General features: G+C 41.4%; 2 protein-coding genes across 9 annotated transcripts in view; one reads left to right on the forward strand and one right to left on the reverse strand.

Moving 5' to 3' along the window:
• trit1 (tRNA isopentenyltransferase 1) overlaps nt 1-8,461 on the forward strand; it is a 33,927-nt gene extending 25,466 nt beyond the window's left edge. For both annotated transcript variants that reach the window (XM_069515877.1, XM_020090343.2), the window contains exons 9-11: nt 5,834-5,943; nt 7,358-7,475; nt 7,615-8,461. In XM_069515877.1, the coding sequence (XP_069371978.1) occupies nt 5,834-5,943; nt 7,358-7,475; nt 7,615-7,823 (437 nt within the window). In that variant the 3' untranslated portion in view covers nt 7,824-8,461. The remainder of the gene's footprint in view (nt 1-5,833; nt 5,944-7,357; nt 7,476-7,614) is intronic.
• Nucleotides 8,462-17,841: 9,380 nt separating this feature from the next.
• Nucleotides 17,842-26,121, reverse strand: part of fam49al (family with sequence similarity 49 member A, like) — a 31,685-nt gene continuing 23,405 nt past the window's right edge. For all 7 annotated transcript variants that reach the window (XM_069515879.1, XM_020090947.2, XM_069515881.1 and 4 more), the window contains 7 exons: nt 23,617-23,753; nt 23,412-23,489; nt 23,028-23,144; nt 21,271-21,350; nt 20,785-20,911; nt 19,846-19,916; nt 17,842-19,744 (listed from right to left, as the gene is read on the reverse strand). In XM_069515879.1, the coding sequence (XP_069371980.1) occupies nt 19,681-19,744; nt 19,846-19,916; nt 20,785-20,911; nt 21,271-21,350; nt 23,028-23,144; nt 23,412-23,489; nt 23,617-23,753 (674 nt within the window). In that variant the 3' untranslated portion in view covers nt 17,842-19,680. The remainder of the gene's footprint in view (nt 19,745-19,845; nt 19,917-20,784; nt 20,912-21,270; nt 21,351-23,027; nt 23,145-23,411; nt 23,490-23,616; nt 23,754-26,121) is intronic.

The following is a 26,121-nucleotide window of genomic DNA, read 5'->3' on the forward strand; positions in this document are numbered from 1 at the left end:
AACCACAACATCCTTGGTGAGACGCCAGACAGGGCACTTGTTGCTCGTCTCCCTCACTCTCTTATCACAGCAGCTCATCAAAACACCACAGGGTACAAAGTCGTTCACTAACAAACACACCTAAGCATGCAACATAAGCAAATGTCTTTGATGATTATCAGTTTTCAAAGAATTGTCTATGTAATAGTTACATGCAGTTTGCTTTGGTTAAATTTCTGTTCTGCAGTTCCTTGTCAGTTATCACCTGGTACTGACATATCTGCACAGAATTTGAATGGAAATACTACAATCGGTTCAAGAGCATCTAGAAAAATCTACTGACTGGGATGGAAACACTGATTATATAAACAAAAGAGAAAAACCTAAAGGTTGATGAAGTTTACAGATAAACCTTGTTACGTCGATTACAGACAAAGCATTTGGGTCATGCTGCCACTTTAGAAGACTGCCCAAAAATTAGAGCTGTAGAGCTTAATAATAGCCACAATGTTGCTAGTTCGAGGGAACTTTGTGTCACCACTTTGTCTTTTCCAGACCAAAAGAAAACCTTGATTTATTCGTAAAACAGAAAAGCCATTTTGCGGCAATGAATTGCAAAAATGTTTTAATTTATTTTTAAATTTTGTTATGAGATTTTCTAATACATTTCATTGATTGCAGTACTAAATTAACAGCTGAATGACAGGAGGGAGAGAACATATTATAAACTTTGACAGCTTACAGTTGATTGGCCCAAGATGAGCATGTCAGGTGTTGACTGAGAGAGAAAGAGCTGGTGAACCTACAGAAAGCAGGAAATATGCCTGTGATTTAGGAGGCATGCGCAAGAATTAGACTTGAAAGGATTAGAATTAAATCAAATTTGTAGTGAATGGGGGAGAAGACATTGGCGCTTAGACCCCAGCGGGAAGTGGAACACCATGGAATCGGTCCTATGAAGTAGGAGCTTTGGACAGCAGGGGACCATTTGAATTTCAGATTCACTCAAAACCTGCTTAGTATTTTTGAGACAAGGGTTAGCTCATAGATAATTGTCATGGACATATAGAACCAAGGGAACATTATTTTAAATTCTGCCTAATTTTCTAATATCTGGCTACACAATAAGCTTGCTCCATGATACTTAACCTGGAGATGTTACACATGAACATGAGATAATGAAAGAGGTGAGGGAGTAAAAAGTGGAAGAGGAACTGCAGGAAAGAGGAAGGTGGCCGTTGTGTGAGCAGAGGCAGCTGTTGTGCGCCAGTGTTGGGACAACAGTGTAGGATGCACAGCTGGACCGAGGGGAGCCGCATTGACACTGGTTGTTGGGTTTTTATAGTAGAGTGCACACAACCTATATATCCTCACTCAGCAAACATGAGGCAGCAAATGACTCCAGGCCCATTTGTTGCAACAGGTGGACTACTGTTTCATCACACACACAGACACACACACACACACGCACACAGACACGCACACACACTGACAAGCAGCTGCCCAACGACAGGGGATGCTTTTTCTTCTTGGCAAAGGCAATGCTCTGTGTGTGTGTGTGTGTGTGTGTGTGTGTGTGTGTGTGTGTGTGTGTGTGTGTGTGTGTGTGTGTGTGTGTGTGTGTGTGTGTGTGTGTGTGTGTGTGTGTGTGGACCACCCTGCTCTTTGTCCCTGCAGCATTTCTTATCAACTCTCATTCACTGCAGAGCGGATTAGCAGAGTTAAATTTCACCAGATCCCAAACACGCCCGATGGAGAGGGGCAGCTGGTTCCATCTAGCATCTGGCAACCCACCTTGCAGTATGTCCCTTTTATTTAGCACCACTCCACTCTGCCCAGTGGGAGGCTGGTGATTGCAGAAGGGAATTGAGGGAGGGCTGGTGACGGCGTTAAGCGAGATAAAAGAACAGAGTAAGGAGAGAGACAGTGCCGACACGAGGGCGCAGGTGAGCTCCAGCTCTGCATCTGGTTGAGGTATGCCAGGTGACGCTCGCCGCCACCACCTGCCCACTATTGTGCCACAAACACAAAAGACTCCCCCTCTTACACACACACAAACACGCGGGTGAACCATAGACTGTATATAAAGGGGTGAACACAAACAGTAACCACACTAGTGAAACCTGAGGCTTTGATTAACAGGCACTGCTGTTTTTAAAGAAACACATCCTGACAAACTGACCCACTGTATGATTGTGTAAACACACATGCAGGACTGAGTGGGAAGCCACTAGATGCTGGTGCAGGAGAACTGAGACACTGTGATCAAGGATCTTTATTCCCTCTGCCAAGGAGGTTCTGTTTTCATTGCTGTTTGTGTGTGTTTGCTGGATTAAACAAAAAACTACAACCAATTTTATTGAAAGTGGGTGGAAATGTATGGGCTAATAAAGAACACAGTAACTTTTGGAGCAGATTAGATTAAAGGGGCTGATCCAGAACATTTCGATTTCCATATATCTGAAAGAATCAGGCATATTTAGGGAGCTGATATATCTATAGCTGTATGCACTCTACTGGGTAACATTCTAGTGTTTATTTTGCTTTTAAACCCTTTGTCAGTTATTTTGTTAAGCACAGCAACACTGAATGATGTTAAAATGTGGTTCATTGGGAATAATAACCAACAATAGGCAAAATTAGACCAGGGTAAAAATGTGGTTCACACTGAGCACTGAATTTAACTTTATAGCTCTTGTGCATGTCCATGTGAAGACGCTCTTTGTTTGCTCACACACACACACACACACACACACACACACACACACACACACACACACACACACACACACACACACACACACACACACACACACACACACACACACACACACACACAGACAGACAGACAGACACATTCCTCTGATAGAGGCAATACTGTGAGCTGTGTAGTTAGACAGTTACCACGTTGTACTCCTCAGTAATGATGGAGTCCCAGCAGAGTGAGTGACTCCAGTCTAAAGGTTGTCTGCTGCCTTCCACTCCACAGGTCTGGCTGGCTGTGGAAAGGGATTAAGTCATAATTGAGTTGGCTAACCGTGCCTGCAGGTTAATGGGATTCATTTACCTGAGTGTATGTGCTTAACTTATAAGATAATAAATGCAAAAAAAAAAACTGAACATGGAGAGAGCTGCAGCCAGGTTTGTGTCTCAGTTTGAATTTTTAGTCATGACAGTGGCCCAGCTATAAGGTTGGTAGTGTTGATTCATGGCTGCTAATCAATATAGTTTGGTGATCACCTCCCTCTTGCTCTAGCGCCACCATGAGATTGACTTCTGTGTTTTTTTTTTTTTTAATGAAATGTCATAATAGCTTGATTTCAGTGGATTAGAGGGAAATCTTATGATACACATCTTATGACACCAATTTCCTCATTAGGACCTATTTTTAAGTTAGATTGACTGATAACCCTGACTTTAACACGCTGACCTATTAAATCATCATGGACAACATTGTCAGCCTTTCTAACAGCAGCATGTAAAAGGGGAACTCAGCTGATTATCCACATTTATAGGTCACAAGGAGTCACTACAGATGGTTCTAGGCCTCAGGCAGGTTTGTGGCAGCAGAAGGAGCAGTGTGAAATATGGTGAATCGCCTCATGTGATTCGACTCTTCATTCACTTAAAACTCTTCTAGCTTTTGACATGAAGAACTCTTCCCTCTGCTGCACAATGTAACTCACAATAATCATCACAATAAATATTCAGTCATTCAGTGTAAATCAGTAGAAAGGCAGATTTTTGCAACTGAGAGAAAGAAACAAAAGAGATGATTGTGGTTGAAATTGTGTTTGTGCAGTGTCCACGACAAACACTTTTCACACATTTCACAAACCGGATGTGGAATATACAGATTCTTATATTAATAATCATATGTGTTATACCTCTCACTGTGCCTGTGCAATGCAAAACGTTATATTTCTTATATATTGATTGTTATACTAGTGCAAACCCTTAAAGTGATCTGCAGTGTAAATAAAGACCTGCCGCAGGACTCAGTTCACCGAAACCTGGAGCTGCTCCACCGCTGCTGCACAAAGAGCTGTTCACCTGTTCATTCAAAGTTCAGTGAAGCTCGACTTGTGCGCAGAACCCTGAACTGGAGAATCTCTTGTTGTCTTTGTAGTGAGCGCACCCATTGTTGTAAGAGACCACATCACTTACATTGATGAGTCCAAGCCGCCACTGCTACAGAGCGCTGTTTGCCTGTTTATTTATTCGGCATTTCCAAATCTGACTGAATTTGAGACTTTCTCGAGCCTTTAACAATACACATGCCAAGTGTGAAGCTGATAACATGAAAGGTTCTCGAGATATGAGTGACTACAGACAGAGATTTCTGAAGTAGTAGATAGATTGCTACTGAAGAAAGTTATATGGCAATAATTCTTGTTTTACAACTCAGCTCTCTTAAAGTTTAGACTGTGTCTCATATCCAGGCAACCAGCTGATTTAATATTTGTTCTTGTTCTGAGAAAGAGACGTTACTTGGAAAACAGGTTAAACATCTTTTTTCATCATCGAGTGGAATATATATCGTTGCGTTTGCTTGTACATGAGAGGCCCATACCAGAGCGAAACCTCTTGTTTTTATCTTGAACCTTTCTGTTGTGATATCCCTCTGTATTTTCCCTCTGTATTTTCCCTTTTCCTTCATTCATTCTCTTTTTCCTGTATCGCTGGACGATATGTCCTAAAATATATATAGATAAAAAATGTCATATCGGTCATTATTGATACTTATCATGATATATATTTAAACTCTTCTTTATGAGCAGAATTTGACAAACACCTGATAAACAGCAAAACATCTGGCAGATCAATAATGCGTTATACCTCCTCACTGTGCATCAGCATTATATCTTATATTGGATTTTTGATAAATTGCTATTGATGACAATTATATTGCTATATTTATTGATATTGTTTTAATTCCCAGCCCTATTTTCCTGTTCGTATTTGTATCTAGATATAATGAGTAATTAACTGTAGGTGCACTACACATGTAATATTCATGCCAAAAATCTGACTTGGTTTACATACAGCGGCAGCTTCTCTACAAGTTGCACACATCATCTGTGTCTTCAGTCAATCCAGGACAGTGGCTCTCGTTGCAGACTGAGAGACAGACAGACAGACAGACCGACCAGCAGGGCAGGGACGGGTCCTGCAGTTTAGCTCTGAGGCCTGGAGACTGCTGACTGATGTAAAATAGAAAACATAGGGGTGGAACAGTTGGAGATGGGGGGAGAGGGAGAATGGGAGAGTGAGTGCAAGCCAAAGTGAGACTGATGGCGAGAGAGAGAGAGAGATGGTGCACAGGGGACGAGAGGGAGGGAGGGATGGAGGGAGAGACATTATCGAGCCAGTGTGAGTCAGCAGGTTGACAGAGCTTCAGGGTGCAGCTCCAGCGTCACATCACTGCTACTGTAAATTTCCCAGTATGCATTGGCGTAGCTACGTAACTTGCAAACCAGTAGACTCCTTCATATTAAGAATAAATTATTTATATCAGCGTCAACCTCTTTGATACGATACACGGTGCAATGTCTCTGACTTTTTTGTAAAACGTCATCAGTATATTGGTTTTCAATGAGAAACCCTTCATTTAAATACACTGTATTAAATAGTCACTAACACAATTTAATAGTTGCAGTGAGATGATGTTGTCAGAGGCTTCTCCACATGTTTAATAAAAATGAACAAGGAAACGCTAAAACAAAATATCCATTATATTTACTGGCAGCCTGTGTCGGCCTCGTAAATAGTATCTGTGCTATCTCTGTGTGTGTGTGTGTGTGTGCGTTTCTGACCTATGTGTGTGTGTGTGTGTGTCTTTGTGTGTGTGTAGGTCCGGGAGACAACGTGCCACCAGTGTACGGCCTGGATGTGACGGACGTGTCGAGGTGGGAGGAGACCGTGCTGAACCCTGCACTGCAGATACTGGACAGTCTCAGTAAGGTGGGGCCTCATACTCTAAATCAGCAGCTTCTTTTTCCCTTTCTCTCTCTCTTTTGTTCCTTCCTCCTCTCCTTCACCGCCCCTCCCTTTTTAATTACTTCTCTCCATTTTGCTTTCTTTTTTTCTCCAACATGGTTCCTTCTTCCCACATCCTGATTTGATCCCTTCTTTATTTGCTTTATTTCTTGCTACTTTCTATTCTTCTCCATTTTTCCTTTTTTTATGGTCACTTTTTTATAGTTCCTCTTAATTTTTTTTTTTACTTTTCTTCCCGTCTCTCATTTCCCAATCTGTCCATTTATTTTCCTTTTTGCTTTGCCCATGGTCCTTACTTTATTCCTGTGCTTCTTTTATCCAGGTGTAGCTTATTCAACACTATTTATTTCTCTTATCCCTGTTTACCTCTTATTTCTTCCTTCCTTCATGCTCCCTAATTCTTTTTCTTATTCACTCCCTAATTCTTTTTCTTCTTTAATTGCATGATTTCATTTTGTGTTCCCTCTCTTTCCTTCTCATTTTGACAAATGCAATGTTTCAGGAACGCCTTGAGGAAAATTCTTTAAATTTGGAACAAATGTTCACTTGGACTCAGGGATGAAGTGATTAGATTTGTGTGGTCAAAGGTCACCCCGACCTCACAAAACCATGTTTATAGCTATAACTCAAGAATTAAAGCGCCGATCTTGACACATTTTCATAGAAATGTCAAATGGAATAAACTGATAAACTGATAAAATGTCATACAATTGATAAAACCAGTACTGAGTTCAAAATCAATCCCTGTTTCCCTCAGTGCACAACAATAAATTGTCCCCCAACACTTCATATGATGAGTGTAAAAGAAGTACCAGACCATGGCATGGGCACATTTTATAATTAATTATTAAAACGGTTTTGTGTCGCTCTCTGCATGTGCGTCTCCCACCTCTCTCAGCTCTTCAACATATAAATAAGTCTCCATCGCTCAACTTGTAGAATATAATGTTTTGCTCTGCTGTGTAATAGAGAAAAGGAGACTACACAGTTTGTTGTCACTGTACCTCAGGACACCTGACTTGAGGTGTTCACATATTTACGCCCCAAAGCACCTGAGTAATGGAGCAAGTTCTCATGATGAAAGTTTATAGTTTTAACAGTAATGAACCTTGATCCATATATGAACACTTGACAGGGGCCACAGCTTCAGGGCCTTTGCTGCATGTCTTCCCCCATGCCTCCCTTTCATGCTCAAGTTCTCAATGAAGGTAAAAATGCCCCAAAAAATTAATTGATTCTTGTCTCAAACAAATAGGATCCTAGAATTTTTGGGGCAATAGACCTGGAAAATTAAGTTTTGCTCACAATCCGTGAATGATACAACTGAACATTTCATTAACCCTCCACCAAGCTAAAATTCTGTGTTTCAACCAATCAGGGTGAGGAGCCGACAATTCCACCAATCAGAGTAGAGGAGGCGGAGAAGAAAAACAAACGGAGCCGCCACACGTGTGACTTGTGTGACAAAGTGATTCTTGGTGACTTCGAGTGGACAGGTGAGGCTGTCGACCCACACAATACGCTAACCAGACACGAAAAAATGACTTGTCATCGTTTTTTATACTTTTTTATACACAATCCATAGTGTCACAGAGTTCCAGCATTTATCCAGTGTTTTTATTTTCTCACCTGCAGCTCACCTGAAGTCCAAGAAGCATCACCATCATGTGAGGAAGAAGAGGAAGACGGATTCAGCCTGTGGATCTCAGGGTGTCACAGGCGCTCCAGTGTCTGCAGCAGAGACACTCTCAGAGGACACCGGCGCTCTGGGCTGCACAGAAACTTTCCAGGAGTCTTCCCGAGACACCAGGACGACACACGAGGAAGTACCGGTGACACTTTAGCAACTGAGCTGACTCTGGACCACACACGTTTATTCAGGCTCCCACCACTGGTCTGCTCTCACAACTGGAGCTTTCCTTCTAGTCTTTATAGAATCACAAATATTTCTTTCACTCTAAGTGGGAATCTTCTGGGATTGTCTCTCCCCGGGTTTCTTTCTCGCTTCCCACTGAGTTCAATTAATTCCTGCAAATCATAATTTGTCAAAGCAGTTAAATTTTAAAAGGATGAAAAGCTCTTCCAGCCCTGAAAACTCATAACACGGATCCTCACTGAATGTGGATAAGAAGAGACTTTTTTTCCCCTCATGAGTCTGGATTCTTACAGCAGTTCTTTTTTGCAAAATTGATGGTCTGGCCAAGTCAACGTTTTGGATAAATTAGATCTCAATTGCACGCAAAGACAAAAAGGATATTTTTTTATTTCTTGCTTAGATTATTAGAAGAAAGTTTATTTTTCTACTTTTGCTGCATGTGCCTTAAACTGGGATCGTGACCGTTCACACGGTTCAGACTGAATGAATCCTCCATGTCAGGAGCTTTGTCTCTTTGCCTGGAGTCCAACCGAAGTCGCCCTGCACTTTAACCCTCATCCAGACGGTTTTTAAATCAATAAATCAAAAGGCTTTGAATGATCTAAACCAATGATTGCTTATTTGTGATGAAAGAAAATTGGTTGTGTGATGTTTTTACATGACATCAGCTCACGTTTTCCATTTATCTCATTGGCAGGTTTACACAGCACAGCTCAGTTTACCTGCTGCCACTTTGTTTAACTGCCATTACTGCGGTTATTTTCTACCTCTTTGTTTGATAAAGACTGGACGCCTGTGCTTACTTGTTATCTTTCAGTGGAGTTTAGCTGAGCTCATTTCTCCCCTGACACCTGCCAGCTCAGGCTGTAAGGAGAGAGCGTGTTTTTTTCCCGGCAGTGATTTCAGCTCTTTTGTTTATGCAACAACATGTCGTACCCCTTTCAAACCCAAGGTGTGCCAGCCGACTGTAGAACTGCTTACACAATACCTGGCGTCGCTCCAAAAGCCTATTTAGGAGCTGCGTTTCCCTCTCCTTACCTGCCACCTTCTCTTCTCGCCCTCTCCTGCTCTCCAAAGAATCAGGACAGAGTTGTTTCACGTTATTGTCGAACCCTCCATCATCTCTTTCTTTAGTTTCCAGTCAGAGTCTGAGATGTAATCTTTCAGTACGAGTTTAGATCACAGGGTCCTGGCGTTTGACCTCAGCCACATGACTCAAAGTATTTCCAGCCATATAATAGCTGGAAGTGCGCCTGTGTGTCCCACATTCACTCCCTCCAAACTGGGTCAGGCCTCAAGCTTACTGGGGACTTACCATACAGTGTAGGAGTCACACTGATAACCCTTTCTCTCTTTGTTTTTCTTTCCCTCTCTTGAATATTTCTTAACTTACTAACCACAGTGTTTGTCTTTCCCTCTGGTGATATTTTCTTCCCCTCGTCTTTATTGTCCCTGTAATAACAACAGCTGAAACAATGATCTCGGGGAGAAAAAAAAAATCACAAGTCATCTGATCCATGCCTCACATTGTATTCGTGGTATGTTCTTGTCTCAGGTGCCGCGGCAAGTCTTGCCTGGCACCTCCAGGCACTGCTGAATCATTCCACAGAAAGCTTGTGCAATGCAATGTCATAAGGCCTCGGCCCCTTGAACCGAGCAGGGACGCACTCGCAGAAGTGGAGAAGTAGGGCAGCATCTACGGTCACAAGGCTAATTAGTGATTTACGCGCCGCGATGCATTGGATCATCTACAGACACACACACACACATACGCACTGAGTGAACTCATTAGCTGCAGACAGTGAGCACAAACAATCAACACACCAAAGCAGCTTTGAAATGGGAGACCGTCAACCAACACACACACTCACACACACACACACAGTAAAGGAAAGTCCTTAAATGTTCTCTTCCACTTGATGACTGCTGCTTTGTGCTTGTGTGTGTGTTTATGTGCGTATGTGCGTCCTGCACAATAATTCACCCAGTCTCAGCGCTCCATTTCTGTCTCTCCCTCTCTCTGTCAATCCAGTCCTGCACTGTAGCGGCGCGGTAGCTGTATGTGTTCACAGAGCACACCCTGTCCTATACGTGAGGCCCACAGTGAGGGGAATCCAGGCTGACTTATGCAACACATGCCGCAGCCTATAGATCCTTGTTGTCTGGATCTGACCTGTTTGCCATGGCGCTTTGGCCTCTGCTGCTGGCTTTACTGCACGTTGAGATTCAAGGTCTTTATTGTCATCATACTCGAGTACAATGAAATTTTGCCCAATAGCAGCGGTTTAAACAGGTAGGGTCAGGGTGTGTGTGCTCCCCTGTCGGCCTTCTGCAGTGTCAGTGTCAGTGTCTCCTTTTATTATTGCTTTTCACTAAACACTAGACTAATCTCTATTAATCTTTTAAGTCATTTAGCAAGAAAAAAAATCATATATGTTAATAACTGCAAAAACGTATTAACGAGTTATGGAGTGAAATGATCATTATTTGAATCTCTAGTTGAATTGTTACATCTCTAAAGCTAGAGTTGGTAATCCTGGAAAATGACAAGCAAACCAACCTCCAATAAAAAAGTAAATAATAATAAATTAATTTTGTCACAAGTGCATTTCCAAGAATATCAAACTTTAAACCAGTCAAACCCTTGTGTTTACTCATTGTCTCCCTTTGTGTTACTGACTCTAAACAGGCTGAGTTTGCGTTGTTGAACTTGCGCGGCACCTCCACCTCTCAGCTCTGCTTTTAGTAGTGTGTCATCCAGTGACTGTGCGTCTAGGTAATTTGAAGTCCACTAAATCCTAATCTCTAATCCCATTTGACTAAACATTCTCTGCCATCTGGCCATGGCGAGACAAACAACACGCTCACACGCAGACATGCGAGCGGCTAATCAGACGGAGCGACATCTGTACTCGGGAGACGCTTGTTGACTTGACTACGAGAGAAGAAGCTTTTTTTTATGGGAACCATCACTTTTGCTCATGAGCAAGTTAATAGATAAAACTAGAGGGATAAATATTTGGCAGGGGCGAGGTCGTAGACACCACCCGATTTATAATCTCAGAGTATAAATATGTGAAATGTGAAGGTCTTACTTAAGAATCCAACTTTTATGTTTGTCGCTGTCAGGAATGTGCCAGCTGTTGTGTGATTGAGCTTTATCTTGAGCACAGAGTAAACCGAGGGCTCTTATTTGTGCCCTTTGACAATGATGTCTCATTCATAGCTGTTCAAACACTGATGCGAACGTGCAAAGACGATTCTGAACTTGTGTGTCGGGTAACCGAGTGAGAAACACAACACTGTCAGGTGTCAGGGAGAGCATTGTTTGTGTGTGTGTGCATTATGCGTAGCAACATCAGAAACGTACATATACATACACCACAACTGCTCCATCATCTCTTGCGCTTCTGTATGTTTGTCGTCCTCTGAGCACAACTGTAAAAGCTGTGTGCCTGCACCTATATGCATTATGGATTTTATACACACGCACACATGGCCAGAGCTGCACAACGAGGAATCAGTGTGTTGCAGCCTAATCCAGCCCAGAGATGATGTTTTATAACGTTTCAGTGCAATGTGATGTATGAATCCAGAGCCAAGTGCAGACCGTTATTTATTGATGTTTGTGTGTGTGTGTCTATAGGGATGAACCAGGTTCAATGAGTTCATGCAGTGCTCTCTCTCTCTCTCTCTCTTTTTGTCACGCCGTCTGGCTCCTGCGGTGGCCGCCATAGACGAAAAAGCGCATAGGAGACGAGATATGGTTAGATGTGAAAAGCCTTTAAGGAAAGTGTCATAGATGCAGTCTATGCATGTATCCTATAGTCTCTCTCTCTGTCTCTCTCTCTCTCCCTCTGCTGCATATTTCCTGTATGGTTATGTAATGCTGGGGCCCCACGGTACTTTTTTACCTCCTTCTTCTCCTTCTTCTCCTTCTACCCTCGTCAATCCAGAGCATGACATACCTTCCTGTTTTTCCAGCACCCAGTAAACTTCTTTCCCAGGGCAACACATGGGCAGAAACACACACACACACACACACACACACACACACACACACACACACCACTCTGTTATCACGTAAGTAATGTGCTTATTTTAGACAAAGCTGCTTAGCCTTGATGTATTGTGTCTGGTGGGCTACATAAATGTCATTGTCTCACTCCTCACACACTTTGGGTTTGTGTGTGAATGTGTGAGTGAGTGTGTGTGTGTCTCAGCTGCCTTCATATACTTTTAAATCTTCTCTTCGTCTATTTCGCTCTTCTCATTTATCTGTGTGTGTTCACTTGTTTTCACCTTTGCTCTCAGGCAGGAAGCGGGTGTGCCAGCTCATATAGGAACAACAAAGCAGTGTGTGTGTGTGTGTGTGTGTGTGTGTGTGTGTGTTCTAATATTTACTGCATGCGTGTGCACATGGAACAATATACTCTGCAGTGTACTATATATGAAACAAAGAGGGTGTGTATGTGTGTGTGTGTGTGTCTGGGTTTCTCCATTGTCAGTGACTTGAGTGCTGCCTGCCTTTTCCCGCCAGTGCGGTGTTTTGTGGGAGGGGTTTTGCTTGGTTCAGCAGCAACAAAGAGCCACAGCTTCCCGCCCGATATGCAAACACCCTGAGAGTGGGCAGGGCGGGGACCCGCCTCTACTGCAGCGCTTAACTCTGTCGCTGCCGCGGTGGAATTGAACAGACAGTGTTTCTTCTGGGTTTCTCACCTCAGAAGGACAGAATATAAAGAGAGTTATAGACTAAAGGTTTGGGTGATATGAGATCAGTGAGATTGGCAGTAACTAGGTAACTATTTAGCAGTAGCTAGGTAACTTAAAAAAACGCATCAGTTCCAAAATTGTATAGTTTTTTCCATGACCTAAACCAAATCCTCCCTTCATAATCAATCCTGTAAATCTGACTAACAAACAAACGCAGAAAAAAACATATTCACATATAGAATCCAACTTCAATGCAATATTCAGTCATTTTCATAATATTGTTTTGACTGACTTGACGATGTGCAACAACAGTGGAGTTTAACTTTGGAAAACTACCACTACAAATGTGTCCAATTTGTTTTTCCAGACATTTATATTTAGTTTTTGAAGCTGTCTCACCACTGTCCAGTGTCAATGTTTTTTGTTTCCAGTAGTGAAAAGCTCACACAATATTCTATTCCTCTTTAAACTTCTGCACACTTCCACTTTTACTGAAACTGCCACACTGGGCCTCTTACCTCTTCAGTGACAATAACATCCTTCCATGAATGTAGTAGCTCCTAAAGCTAAATGATGAGTAATCCTAAATTTAACCCACTTGACAGAAACTACCAGATAATGTTTCTGTATATGCTTAAAACTGCACATGCATAAAAAAAAAAATCCTGCACAGTGGAGTGAAAGTGTAGCTGCTCTCTCGAACTTGTTCTAAATTTAACTGCGGCTACTTCAGCTTGATTGTGGTACTTTTTACAGGTACAGATACGTGTGTGTGTGTGTATGTGTGCGCGTTTCCTCTAACGGCACATGGTTCACTCATGCTTTAAGTGTGTTATGCAACCCAGCTGCCATGCACACACATCCTCTCCCCCATGTTTCTAACAAAGAGCCCTGTTATATGAAGAAGCCGTGTGCTCCAACATGCGAGGCAGCCGTACCCAGCGGACTGTTAGCAGACTTACAACATATGTGATATTTGATCCCAGCCTGACGCACAGATATGTGATGAGCTCTATTGATTCTTTAACAAGCAGAGTCATGCACTGTTTTTGTGCAGGTACTGGGACTTTGTATGGTTATGGATGTGACTTGTGAATTGATCAACTCTGGCACAAAGTGTTTCCCATGTGCAGTCAGTGAGAAAGCACCATTTCAAGTAATGAGTCAATAGTTTTATCAATAACGCAGCATTGTCCTCTTGCACAGATTACACCTGTTGTTCCTCTCATTTTACACGCAAGGCTCTCATGTATCATTCGTCTCTAGCTACCCCCAAATCGCATAACTCATTACCGATCACGATGCAAAAAATGATTTTGACGTGGTTCAAATGCAAGCCTTCTGCTGAGCTGCACACAGTGCTGTACACTGTGGAGATTTCTTGCACAACCTCTCCTGCTTCTAATGTTCATGGAGAAAGTGCAGGTCTGAACAGATCAAAACGTCTCCTGCACTTCTAGTTCATAGAATATCGTTAGATGATCCTGATTTGATGCCACAACATGAAATGTTCACAAAAAAGGTGTTATTCATACTCTAAGAACTAGAATCAGGGTTTGCTGCTAGGGTTTATGCATACAAAGAATTTGCGTGTGTGAATTGTGTGTTTGTGAATAAGCATGAATATAAAAATAGGGAACATTTCGCTGATAGATATCTACAATTTGACTTATGTACAGTGTGACTATTATTAGCCATGGGAAGGACCTTTATGTAGTGCAATGATGTGGCCCGCAGCAGTTGGGAAATACGTGTTGGTTTTGACCTTGTCTGCAGACGTTCTTTTCATATGAATGACATGTTGTCAAGGACCAACTTCCAAAAAAAACATGTGACATAGGGTTATTTAAATGGCACAGATTCCTTAATTTTCACACTCACACACACACACATTCTGATGTGAGGTTTTGGTTTTCACCTCGTCTGCAGACGGTGGTTGTCAGTCTTGTGATTTTAGACAGAACTGAAATGAATCACATCATGTTCTCGTGCCCTAAATCCAACTTCCCAAGCAAAAAGTAGCATAGGCTAATCAGAGTCTCAGACACACACACACACACACGCACACACACAGACTAATTAAAATGCACGTAGAAATGCTGCTCGGCACAGTTGGTCAGCACATTTGTTGCAGTGCAGATTGTGTGGAGCGGTGTTGTAACCAGCAGTAACGACACTCGGGCTGATTTACATTCCAACTGCTAACGACAATGACTGTGCTGATATGAGGTATGTGAGGAGGAGCGTGTACGTTAGTTAGGTGTGTGAGCGGGAGACAAAGGAGGGAAAAAAAAGTGACTGTTTATTGTGTGTGTGAATGAGAGAGGGGCCGGAGGGGAAGCCAGTGGAGGGAAACCACGGTTGATTGTGTATCACACACACACACACACACACACAGCCAGGCTGATAAGGTGTTAACGGTTAATAGCTGATCCGTTTTGGCCGAGTCGTTGGTTCTAATAGGGGAGGGAGTGAAGAGGGGAATTTGCAAAACATTTCAGGGGAACTTTTGTGTGATAGGAGCTGCCTTCAGCTGTTGAAATAATCTAACTGAAAAGAACATTTCCCTCGTTGTGACCTGAAGTTTTTTTCCCTTTATGATCACTACTTACATTTGCATACAGTAGATAAATTCATTTTAATACAAACACTGGCTCCTCAGTCTCAGAGGTTCCACCACCAATACAATCATGTTATCATCTAATTTTTTGCATATTTTTGTTCTTCGCTTTATTGTAAATCGTTGTAAATGACTTATTTATTGAGACATGCATTTTGTCTCAGTCTGTTGGAGGAGGTGTGAATGAGACGATAACTCCACTGGTTTGTGATGAGTCTTAGTGTCAGAAGCAAGACAAGAATAAAGAATCTGCAGAGAACACTTAGAACATGACGTTTTTGGTACAAAGTGGAAAAATTCCTGTAAATTTTCTTAAACAAATCAGAATCAGCTTCAGTGCCTCTCAGTGTCTGTCACTCCATGAGGTCATGATGTGTCACATGCGCATGTCTGATTAGATTTTCTGTTATTTCATATTTCACATTTCCAGTTGATAAACTGTGAAGAACTGCCTTTTGTTACGCCACTCTGCATTTGAACGCCATGATGGAAGTAAAGAGAGATGCTGGTTCCTTATTTATTACATGACAGTTGGGGCCCCGGAACGAAAGCCAGACCTGTGGATACTGGTCTATAACGTGCACACACACACACACACACACACACACACACACACACACACACACACACACACACACACACACACTTTATGAGATTGCCTACAATCTTTTTTTATTTACATCCAAATCACAGTTGATTCAGGAGTGTCTCACTGTACGTGCAGCATCTTCCTTTTCTCTTATAAACTGTGGTTGCATTTTGCTCTATACGATGCGACAGTATCTGCCTGCCTCTGATTTTTTCCAGCTATAACTTCTGTCAGGCTCTCCTGTTTCCTCGTGCCCTACTTTACACCTCCCAGCAGTCGCACTGTACAACACAGCTGAGTGGACACAGACCGCCTGCAGCTAATTCCACAGCCTCTTCACAGACTATGACTGGAAGTAAACCTCAACAACCTATATGAAACTATTAAACCTATTGGAGCAGTTTAATTATTAATCTTGTTTAGAACATCGGATGAATGTCACTGTTAATTATTTAATACTTTATCATAGTCAGTATCTCCTCATCTCACGTGTCATCAGTTGTTGTTTGATGAGGGGCTTCTGTTTAGATCCAGACAACGCACGTTACTCGAATGTACAGTACATTCAGTGGTTTGTGTAGCAGTCTTCTATAAAGTGAGCTTTTGCTGCCCCCTTATGGTGAGAAAAGGGTACATCATGTCCAGGGACAGGAGAACACAATGTACCATCACAGGCTGTACATTTGGATTTTTGTGTTATTAATGTGTTGTGCAGTAAGAATCAGGATATTAATAATAATTCTGACTAAGAGATGCCAGAGAAAGTCATATTCCCCTGAAACCACAAATCATGAAATAGATAAAATAGACAAAGATACATATAAAGTGTGTTCATTCATCACTGGATGCACATTTACTTAATGAAGTCACACTTTTTAATTTACTAATGATACTTGGACCGAGATGCCTTGTAAGGGTAAATGGTTTTTGGTATTTATGTAGCACTTTTATAGTTTTATCATCCGTTCAAAGTGATTCAGTACAAGCTGCATTGACCCATTCACACACACCCGTGCAGCATGTCTATACACAGCTTTTCTTTCTAATACACACTATTCATACACTGTACATAGCTGTGAGAGGCAAGCTGGAGTTCACTATCTTGTCCGAATACGAATGCAGACTTAGATGTAGTGGGAATTGAACCTCTGCTCAGTGGACGACCCTCTCCCCCACAACCACCCATCATTGTATTGTCTCTCGAGTTCCTGTGTGTTTGTGTGCACCTTTTTTTAAATGGCTCAAGGTAGTCAGGTCCTCACACACCAAAGGACATTATTTGTATGGATGACTGTCTGCTCTTAATTTTTAGTGGAACAATATTCATGGTAATGCCTCCTGCAGCCCATCTTAAAGTTATGCTATGGGTGGAGGGAGGCACTGAGCTGCTTGAGACTTTACACTTCAAATTGCCAACAAGTTCAAGATGAATGCTGAGCTGTAGTTCAGGTCACAAAAGCAAGACAGTTTGTTCTTTAGATGAAAACCACCCAACTGTGACAGCAGAGGGCGCTGTTGCTCAATGAAAGTTGCATAGTGTTGCTTTAATGTTGGTTTAAAGGTTCAGTGTGTAAGATGTTGAAGAAAGGGATCAATTGGCAAAATTTTAAATTTCAATTAAAAATAATCCCAGTAATGTTTTCTGTAGTGTGTTTCATCTAAACTGTACAACTTGTTTTCTTTAACCTAGAATGGTGTCCTTCTTATTTAAATACTTTATATTTGCATCAGGAGGGTCCTCTCTACGAAGGTCGCCATGTTTTTAAGAGTCGTCCAAACTGGACAAATGAAACATCTTTTGAGTTTTTATGACAACCAAAGTTAACCACAGGTTTTCTGTCATGTAAGGGGATGGTGAGGTGAGGGGTATTCAGCTGCAACATGCAACTTCACCACTAGATGGCACTAAATTCTATTCACTGAACCTTTAATGCTAAACATAACAGCTGTATGAATAATAAAGATATTTATAAATGGCTACAGCAGCTGAAATCGTACTTACTTCTGTTGTGCACGTACGCCACAGAACATCTACGTCTCCAGACACACACACAACGTCAGTGGTTAATGTAATAAATGACAAGTTTATTGTTGCACAAAATGTACAAAATAACAAGCAAATGGACAGCCCCCACCCACCCTCAGCATCCCTCCCCTCCCTCCGGTTCATTCGCCATAATGAAGCTGAAGTTCTGAAACCTATGACTACGGCAAGTCCGATGGTCCAAGCCAAACGCATGGTAATTCTGAGAGACAACACATACCCAATTTCAGCATCACTGAACAATTAAAAATGAATAAAAACACTTTATTTACACATTTCTGTCAGAACTTTTACAACATGCCATCTATATATTTATACAGAATATGCTTGTGCACATACCCCTGTATAGAAAATATATTATAAGATCAAATGAAATTAGACTAAGGGCTATAGACATCCAAAGTACAGCACTTCATTTAAATCTCCTTTCGAGTCTTTTTTTTATTCTCCTTTTTTGATTTCCCCACTTATTCAACAACTTCATCGACCTTGTACGAAACGAAAGAATTCTAGTTGTATGCAGGTGTTTGTCATGTTTTTCCTCGAGGACCCATGCTGACCATGTAGATGCCTGTTGAGAAAAAGCCTCACATATTTACACTGTGAACACTCAGATATCTCTTCTGAAAGGCATGTGTGCAAATTTGAGCACCACCCTCTGACTTGTGTAATTTCATATCTCTAATGATGATCGGTGATGGGGTTTTTAGTTTTTTTTTTTTTACCCCCTCTCAACCCCACCTCCTCCAGCCTTGGCGTGATGATGTAATTCGAGCGTGAACCAGTCAGCTTTGGCACTGGGTGAAGAAGTACGTGTGCTGCAATTTCCTAGAATGACTTAAATGGATCTTACTCAGATTTGTCCACTTTTGTGCACTAATATGAAACCACAGAAAAGCTGAGAGCAGATCTGCTGATATTAGACCATGAGTTTTTACATATTAATGCAAACAGGAGGATGAAGAAACCCTTTGTTTTCCTGCCAAATGAGATCTAAGAAGCTCAGACTGTGATATCTAAACCACATTAGCACCATGGAGAGAAAGAGAGAGGGTGAACACTGTTCAAGTAAAGCCAGACGGCTCATGAGATGTTTTGTGCCGGAACATGGAGAAAGAAACACGCATCCCATGGACGGATCGATCGGGTCGGCAAAGGGGGTGATGGGTAACAGGGAAGAAAATGTGGTCAAAATGGAAGCTTCCTAAAAACACGTGTGCCTCCTGTCCTTCAGTTGCATCGATGTAGAAAAAAAAAATGAAAACAGGTAGAAGCAAATCTCCGGAGTCATGTCTCCATCATATTACCTCACTGGGTGGAGATCGGTGCAGCTGAAGGAGGCCGAGCCGTGCCAGCAAATCTGAGCTATGGGGGGGGGCGAAAGTCTGCGGGAACCAGTTTGGGACCAGATTTCATTGGGAAAAGGAGATGGCATTGTTTTCAAAGTGTGTGCAAAAATACTTGTCAGACTACCGTTGGAACATGAACCCTTTTTTTTTGTACATTATCACTTAACTTCAAGTTCTGACCTTAAATTTTTTCCAATATAGCTTCTTCTTTAAACTACCTATTTTTCATCTGCTGCTTGTGTTTCACTTGTTTTAATATATATCTATATTTTCTTTTCTGGCTTTTTTCTCTTTTCTTACTTTACAAAATGAGAGACAGAATGATGGACAGCTGACAATATATATAATTACTTTCCTCTTCTTATTATCATCAGGTTGCTTTGTTCATTGTAAACAAACAGGTTCATCAGCCACTTGTGTTTGTTTCTTCTTCCTCCTCCTCTTCTTCTTCTTCTTCTTCCTCCTTCAAGTGCACTCCTTCCCTCTCTTCCTCCCTCTCTCCTCCTCTGCTCATTGCAGGAGGGCCCTGATTTGTTTGGAGGTGCTGTCATCATTTAGATGCCGTGTTGTATACCTGCAGAAGGAGGTGAAAAATGGGAGACGGGGTGAAATCAGGAAGCTTTTTACAAATCCTGTGCGTTACGTCTCTGTCGGTGACGTGCACATGATACACACCTCAGTGCGTTCAGAAGTCCCTCCACACTGTTGGACGGTTGCTCTTTCAGCACCTTGATGCAGCCCTTCATCTGCCGTGCACAGAGACAACACAGGGACTTAGACAAAGGTCAGCAGCCTCAGATCCACCACATCTCCTGCTGCTGCTGCTGCTTCTGCAGCCAAGCATACTCGAAAACAAGCGGCCTGAGCTACACAACCCATATAATGTTGAACATGTCTCATACAGAATTTATAAGGTTCGATGTGTGGTTCATAGCCTCTGTGACTTCTGACTTTGTGAACTTCTACCTTTGTGTGGATATGAGTTGTGAGAAATTGAATCAAATAGCGATTTTTTACCTTCAGCAAGGATGTGATGTTTTCACCACAATAACTACTTGTGTCCATGTCCATAAAACTTGGGTCATGAAGTATGAGAGACTCATAAAACTTTGACAGAGATTTACTGTGAGACATTTTTTGGAGATTTTCACCTCAGCTGAGGAACTCTCTGTCAAGAGATCTCAGAGAGGCAAACTCAGAAACTTATTTTTAATCTCTCTTAAGAATTACAATTATTGTTTGGCTTATTCATTCACTATTTTTATGGTTGGAACTATTTATAACAATTTATTGTTGCGAGTTTTTGATTTTATTGGTGGCTGTTTTATTGTAAAGCACTTTGTAACTTTGTTTTGAAAGGTAAAGTTATTATTATCATCTTTACTTTCCCAGGGAATAATTCATAGTTCTTGATTTTAAAATCAGGCACATTTAGGGAATGATATTTATGAGTGTGTGCAATTTGTTTTAGATCCAAATAAACAGTCAGACTTGGTGGAGGTATCCACTTTTTATAGTTATATTTATAAGGAGATGTTCAACACTGTTGGTACAGTTTTCTGGACTCTGTGCATGAACAAGAAACCTGCGATCAGTGATTATTTGTTTACTCACATCAATTTTGGAGGTCTTGGCAAAAGCTCCGACAGGGTGAACGTGATCATAGAGGATGATGACACCCACCATCACCCTCATACAGAACAGCATGGTGTCTGTGTTGGTGAACCGACAGCGATACTCCCTGAGACACACACACACACACACACACACACAAACACAAACAAAGTGTGGAGGAGAAATAAGAAACACAATGCGACCAGAGAACAAGCTGAGTAAAAAGAACTGCTATTGTTAAAAGCACTTAGTGATGGCCTCGTCAAGTTGCTGATGACTTTGTGTTCACATGGAGAAATCTAGTGTGAAAGGATTTTCAATTTAGTGTGAAGGACAGGGTATCTCTTTCTTTAGTGAATCAGTGTTGAGAGGACATCTTTTGTCTTCAGTTTGAGAGGACTTGTTAATTACGACTCTTGTCCTTTGGAGAGAATGATGTGGAGAAATGAGAGGATTGAAAGAAGGGATGTTGTGGAAAGTACTCACGGAGTCTCCAGCATGACACGACAGACACAGGCCATGGTGCTCAGACAGTCTGTGGTGTCCTCTATGGGCAAGGTCTTATTCTGAAGGTTAGGCAGAAAAAAAAGGGATTAGCACAAAGCAAAAAAGCCTTTCTATCTTTAATGTTCCGTCACTGAGATCGTCTATCCCTTCCCTCAATGCCAAACCACCTTGTCCAAGAGGAAAACACGATTTTAGCACTAGGTGGAGACAAAGCTCACCTGCAGAGGTCAGTAACAGCAGCAGGACAGGAGAGTGACTTTGCTAAAAGGCAATCTTGACCAGCATGTCCTTTACATTTTGCATGAGTTCCAAAAGTATTCCTCAACATCCGCGCCATCAAAAAGCACTGAGGTGTAAAGCCAGGATCAGACTGCTACCTCCACACTAAAATACTGTTGTGACAGTAGAGGGAAGTAGAAGTTTTCACGCTACGGTGCAGCACTTGAGTTGAGGACTTACCATGGAATAAAGTGACTAAACACTATAATGCATCATACATCCATGCCGCTGAAGAAGGTGTAAATAATAATGTAGCTTATCTGTTAATAGCATACTGTGGGCACTTGTCTGCAAACGCTCATGTCTCAACACTGACTTGGACTGTGCAAACGGTAAACAGGATCAATAAAGATATAATATTGCAATATCCTGGGTATTGTCAACAGTCATAACTCAGGTGGAGTTTTATTTATTAAAACAAATTCAAAGCTTAAAATGTTATTAACTAACGGTGCCATATTGCACCCAAAAGCCACTGCTGCAACTAATGTCATTGAAGATAATCAGTAATATAGAACAAATAAGAACATCTACATCACAGACAACAACTGAACTGACCCACAGCTTCGTCCCAGGGAATTATGGGAGGCCCCACCCATCCACCCCCAACGTGCTACATTGTTGTTATTATCATCATTCTAATTATTAGTGATCAGTCCCCAATGAATGTTCGATTTCACTACACATCGCTGTGTGCAAATTTCTGGGCATGTTTGATAAACTCTACATTAAACCTGTGAATCAGAATTGTGACAAATGGTGAAGTATTATCTTTAAGCAGCAGTGGAATGTAACTGAATGCATTTAATAACTACAGAGTATTATTTGAGTATTTATATTTTATGCACACTTACATACATAATATATATATGATTTTATTTTATTGTTATAATGTTCTGTTATTGTTTTATTGTTGTTCTGTTATCTGCATCTCTGAGTGTGATCTGGTTTTTCTATGACATGCTAACTTAACATTGATATTCCATTTTTGTGAAGCACCTTGTAGCTTTGGTTGTGAGAGGTGCTATAGAAATATTTTTTACTTAACTACACTTATTTATATTTATTTAAATAAATACAACAATAAATAATAGATACATTTATATCTCACCCGATACTTTACAGTATTTCAATTTCTTAATATTTTACCACTTATAAAGTTAATGAACCATAATAATGAAACAACTCCAAAGTCAAATGTTTACACTTAAACATTTTAATGCATCAATAGTAATAATATAATATATAAGAATTGTGTAGCATGAAAAGGAACTTTACATATGTACATTTTACTGATGATACTTAACATCTACTGTGTTCTGAGTGTTCTACCTTGTGGCACTGTTACTTTGAATCAGGTTAATAATTCTTTTGAATCTCTTGAATTAGATCTTTGCATCATGCTTTTTCTGTGACATTTTCAAAAGCTTAGGAGCTAAATCTGATCAGTAACTCACCTCTGAAACAAACTTGGTGGTGGCGTTGCTCAGAGTCTTCAGCATTGGTGTCGCTTCAGCGTAGAACAGGGACATCCGATTGGCCATCTCGTTGTTAACCTCGTTCTCGGCTTCCAGCTGTGAGCCAATGGAAAACGGATATGGATATCAAAACTGATGTTATCCAGTTGGTAAACTGAGAGTGTAATGATGGAGCTAAATTGCGTAACTTGAATGACAAATGAAATATTGACTGTACATGTCTTTGGGTTGTTGGGAGGAACAGAAACATCTCCTCTGGAGTCATGAATGATTAAAGAGAGAAAGTGAAGCCACGCTGCTTTGACTCAACACAGCATCATATGCAACAAAATCAGCCTGATGCTTTTTTCTGCACGGCCTCACCTGCTGGTTGTTCAGCCTGTTCCTGCTGATGGTCCTCCTGTAGTAGCTGAAGTCATTCTGAATGGCAGGGTTTGTCATCTGTGTGGGGAGAGCAGAGGTGGTTTATGTTTTCACTGATCCATTTATAGTCTATTGATTTTATTGTCAGTGCAGTAAAGGTCAGACAGAGAGGGCTGTAATTAGAGCAGAAATCATTCCCCTTCACCTTTAGTTCATCGAAGCTGAGCGTAAAGTGAAGGATCTCAGCAAACTGTTTGGCCAGGGCCTGCTCTCTCTCCAGGTGCTGCATTGGAGCGTAGGGCGGGCTCGTCAGCGCCTCCAGCAGGCTCCGCAGGGCGTTCTCTGCAAACACATTCCGACATTATTATTAAATCCACCCGCACAAGCTGGAATCTGCATGTCCTACTGTTGCTATACAGGAGTGTTAACTGTCATGTTCTGACTGCTGTAATTGTTTCTAATCTGGCCTGGATCAAAAGTCTAAAGGATGAATGAATCCCCTCATTATTAACTGTTGGGCTTTCTTTATTTAGAAATGCACTCAGCACTTTGAAATCACAGTGGGATCTGGCTTCAGGCAGAATAATTGACCTTTGGACGCCCAATTGAAAATAAAACTGAGGTTTTTAGAACCGAGCACTTGCGATTTAACATTTGAGGTGACCAGAAATTTAGCATTAGAGCTGACAGCTCTAGCTCTAAAGATGGCAACGTTGGTCTGTCGGTTTGTTGGTCAATCACTTTTTTCCAGACTGTAGGATTAATCCTAACGATTTTAGTGTTCCCTCAAAATGGTCTGTATATATTTAGCGCTTTTCTAGTTATGATGATCACTCTGTGCCATTTACACACAGTTGAAGATTCTGTTATGTTACGCTAATAGTGAATATTGAACTGCAGAGGTCACTTTTGTTTAACTCCAGACCCGCAGATTATTTTTCTCCCTTTCAGACTCGTATTGTCTCTGCCAACCTACTTTTTGGATTTCCCTCTGGAGCCACAGGCCTTTCTATTTTTAATTCCCAAATATGCAGCATTACCCCAAAACTCCTGTGAACAGACTTTATATTGAAACATTTATTGAAGAAAACGTATTAAAAATTCCTGGAGTGCCCTTATGTCTATTTATACATTTTTATTTAGAACCATCATCAGGTCAAAAGTTTCAGACAATTCAATATTATGGCTTGTAATCAAGTACCTGCAGAACTAATGACTCTCTCATCAGCCTCAACTGTATTTTGTCTTGCTAATTAGCATGTGCTAACACATTAAATTAGGATGGTGAACATGGTAAACACTGTACCTAATAAAAATTTTAATATTGTCATTGAGCAGCGAGCATCTTAGCATAGCATTTAGGTCATTGCACTGCTGTGGCTATAAAAAACTTCAGAGAGCTACATATGCAGCTGCTGCACGCTCTTACTCTAAAGATGTCTTCTTGCAAAACTATACTCACATATTAACTTTAATGCTGTGTCAACTTAAGATACATTTTCTCAAACTTCACAATTCATCAATAAGGAAAATGTGAAAAAAATGGAATGGAAGTGATTTCATTTTCCAAACCATTTGCTTTCTTTCTTAGTCTTAGTGTCTCTGAGAGCTGAGAACATGGCTGTGAACTCTGTGTCTTGTTATGACTGCTGAGCCCAGAGAGTTTGACCTTTTCTAAGGTTCTGCAGTTCAGCCGCCCTCTATTTGCCCTCATGACCACAGGCGCTAACAATACATTTCACTGTACGAGACAAACTAAATAAAGTAAATGTTTGTGTTACTCCACAGAGATCACATCATGACTTATCATACAGCCTGGGCATCCTTGTGACCATACGTATCCCCTGTGTCACATATGCTACAGCCTTTTTTCTTTGCTTTGCAGCCTCTAACAAATCAGACACCATCCAGAGCTGGGTGTCGGAGGCGGAGTGTAGTATTCGTGCTTCAGAAGAACAGTCTCCAGAGGCCCCATCCGTTCCTCTGCATTAAAAATGCATAAGGTCCTTCTATAAATACAGCACACGAGTGTTTCATGTGAAGGGCCAGGACTGAAACCCCATTCCCCCTCCTGCTGTTTGCGCAGAGGGTACAGTCCCTACACTGAGCACTGATCCCTGAGGGTACGTGCTGACAGTCTGCAGCTGTTTGTTTACTGTGCATGGGAACCCTTAACCTCTTATTTCCCCATTTTGATCAAACACATAAATCAAAAAATCTGGTTCAAAAACTAGAGTCAAAAACTAGGAAGGGAGGATGTAGTCAGGTCTTGACGATTTGGTCCAGGGAGGGAGGTGAGGTGATGTCTACAAGATATCTGTTGTACTGTATCTCAGATACATTAGCGCTGGTACATTATCATCAATTATTAGTCAGCTCTCGCTGTATGGTAAGCTGAGAACACCATGTCCATGAGATCCAAGTGTTATTGGAAGGCAGAGCAGAGGCGGCAGCCCAACTCTATTTCTTTGCACATATTTCTCTCTCTCTATATACTCGGTCTCTTTCTGTACCACTGTTTCCGTAGCAACGGCTGCCTGGCTGCTGGGTCAGGATACTGCAGAGATGGCTGAGAGGACATCTTTGTGTGTGTGTGCGTGCATGCATGCGTGAAGGAATCCATGTAAAATCACAGTGGTGGTAGTGGATCTGTAATCATTACAGCTTGTAAAGATTTAATTTAACCTGTTTTCATTAGTTTCAAATGAAC

Source organism: Paralichthys olivaceus, chromosome 20 (assembly GCF_024713975.1).
Source record: "Paralichthys olivaceus isolate ysfri-2021 chromosome 20, ASM2471397v2, whole genome shotgun sequence".
In the NCBI taxonomy this organism is placed as follows: Eukaryota; Metazoa; Chordata; class Actinopteri; order Pleuronectiformes; family Paralichthyidae; genus Paralichthys; species Paralichthys olivaceus.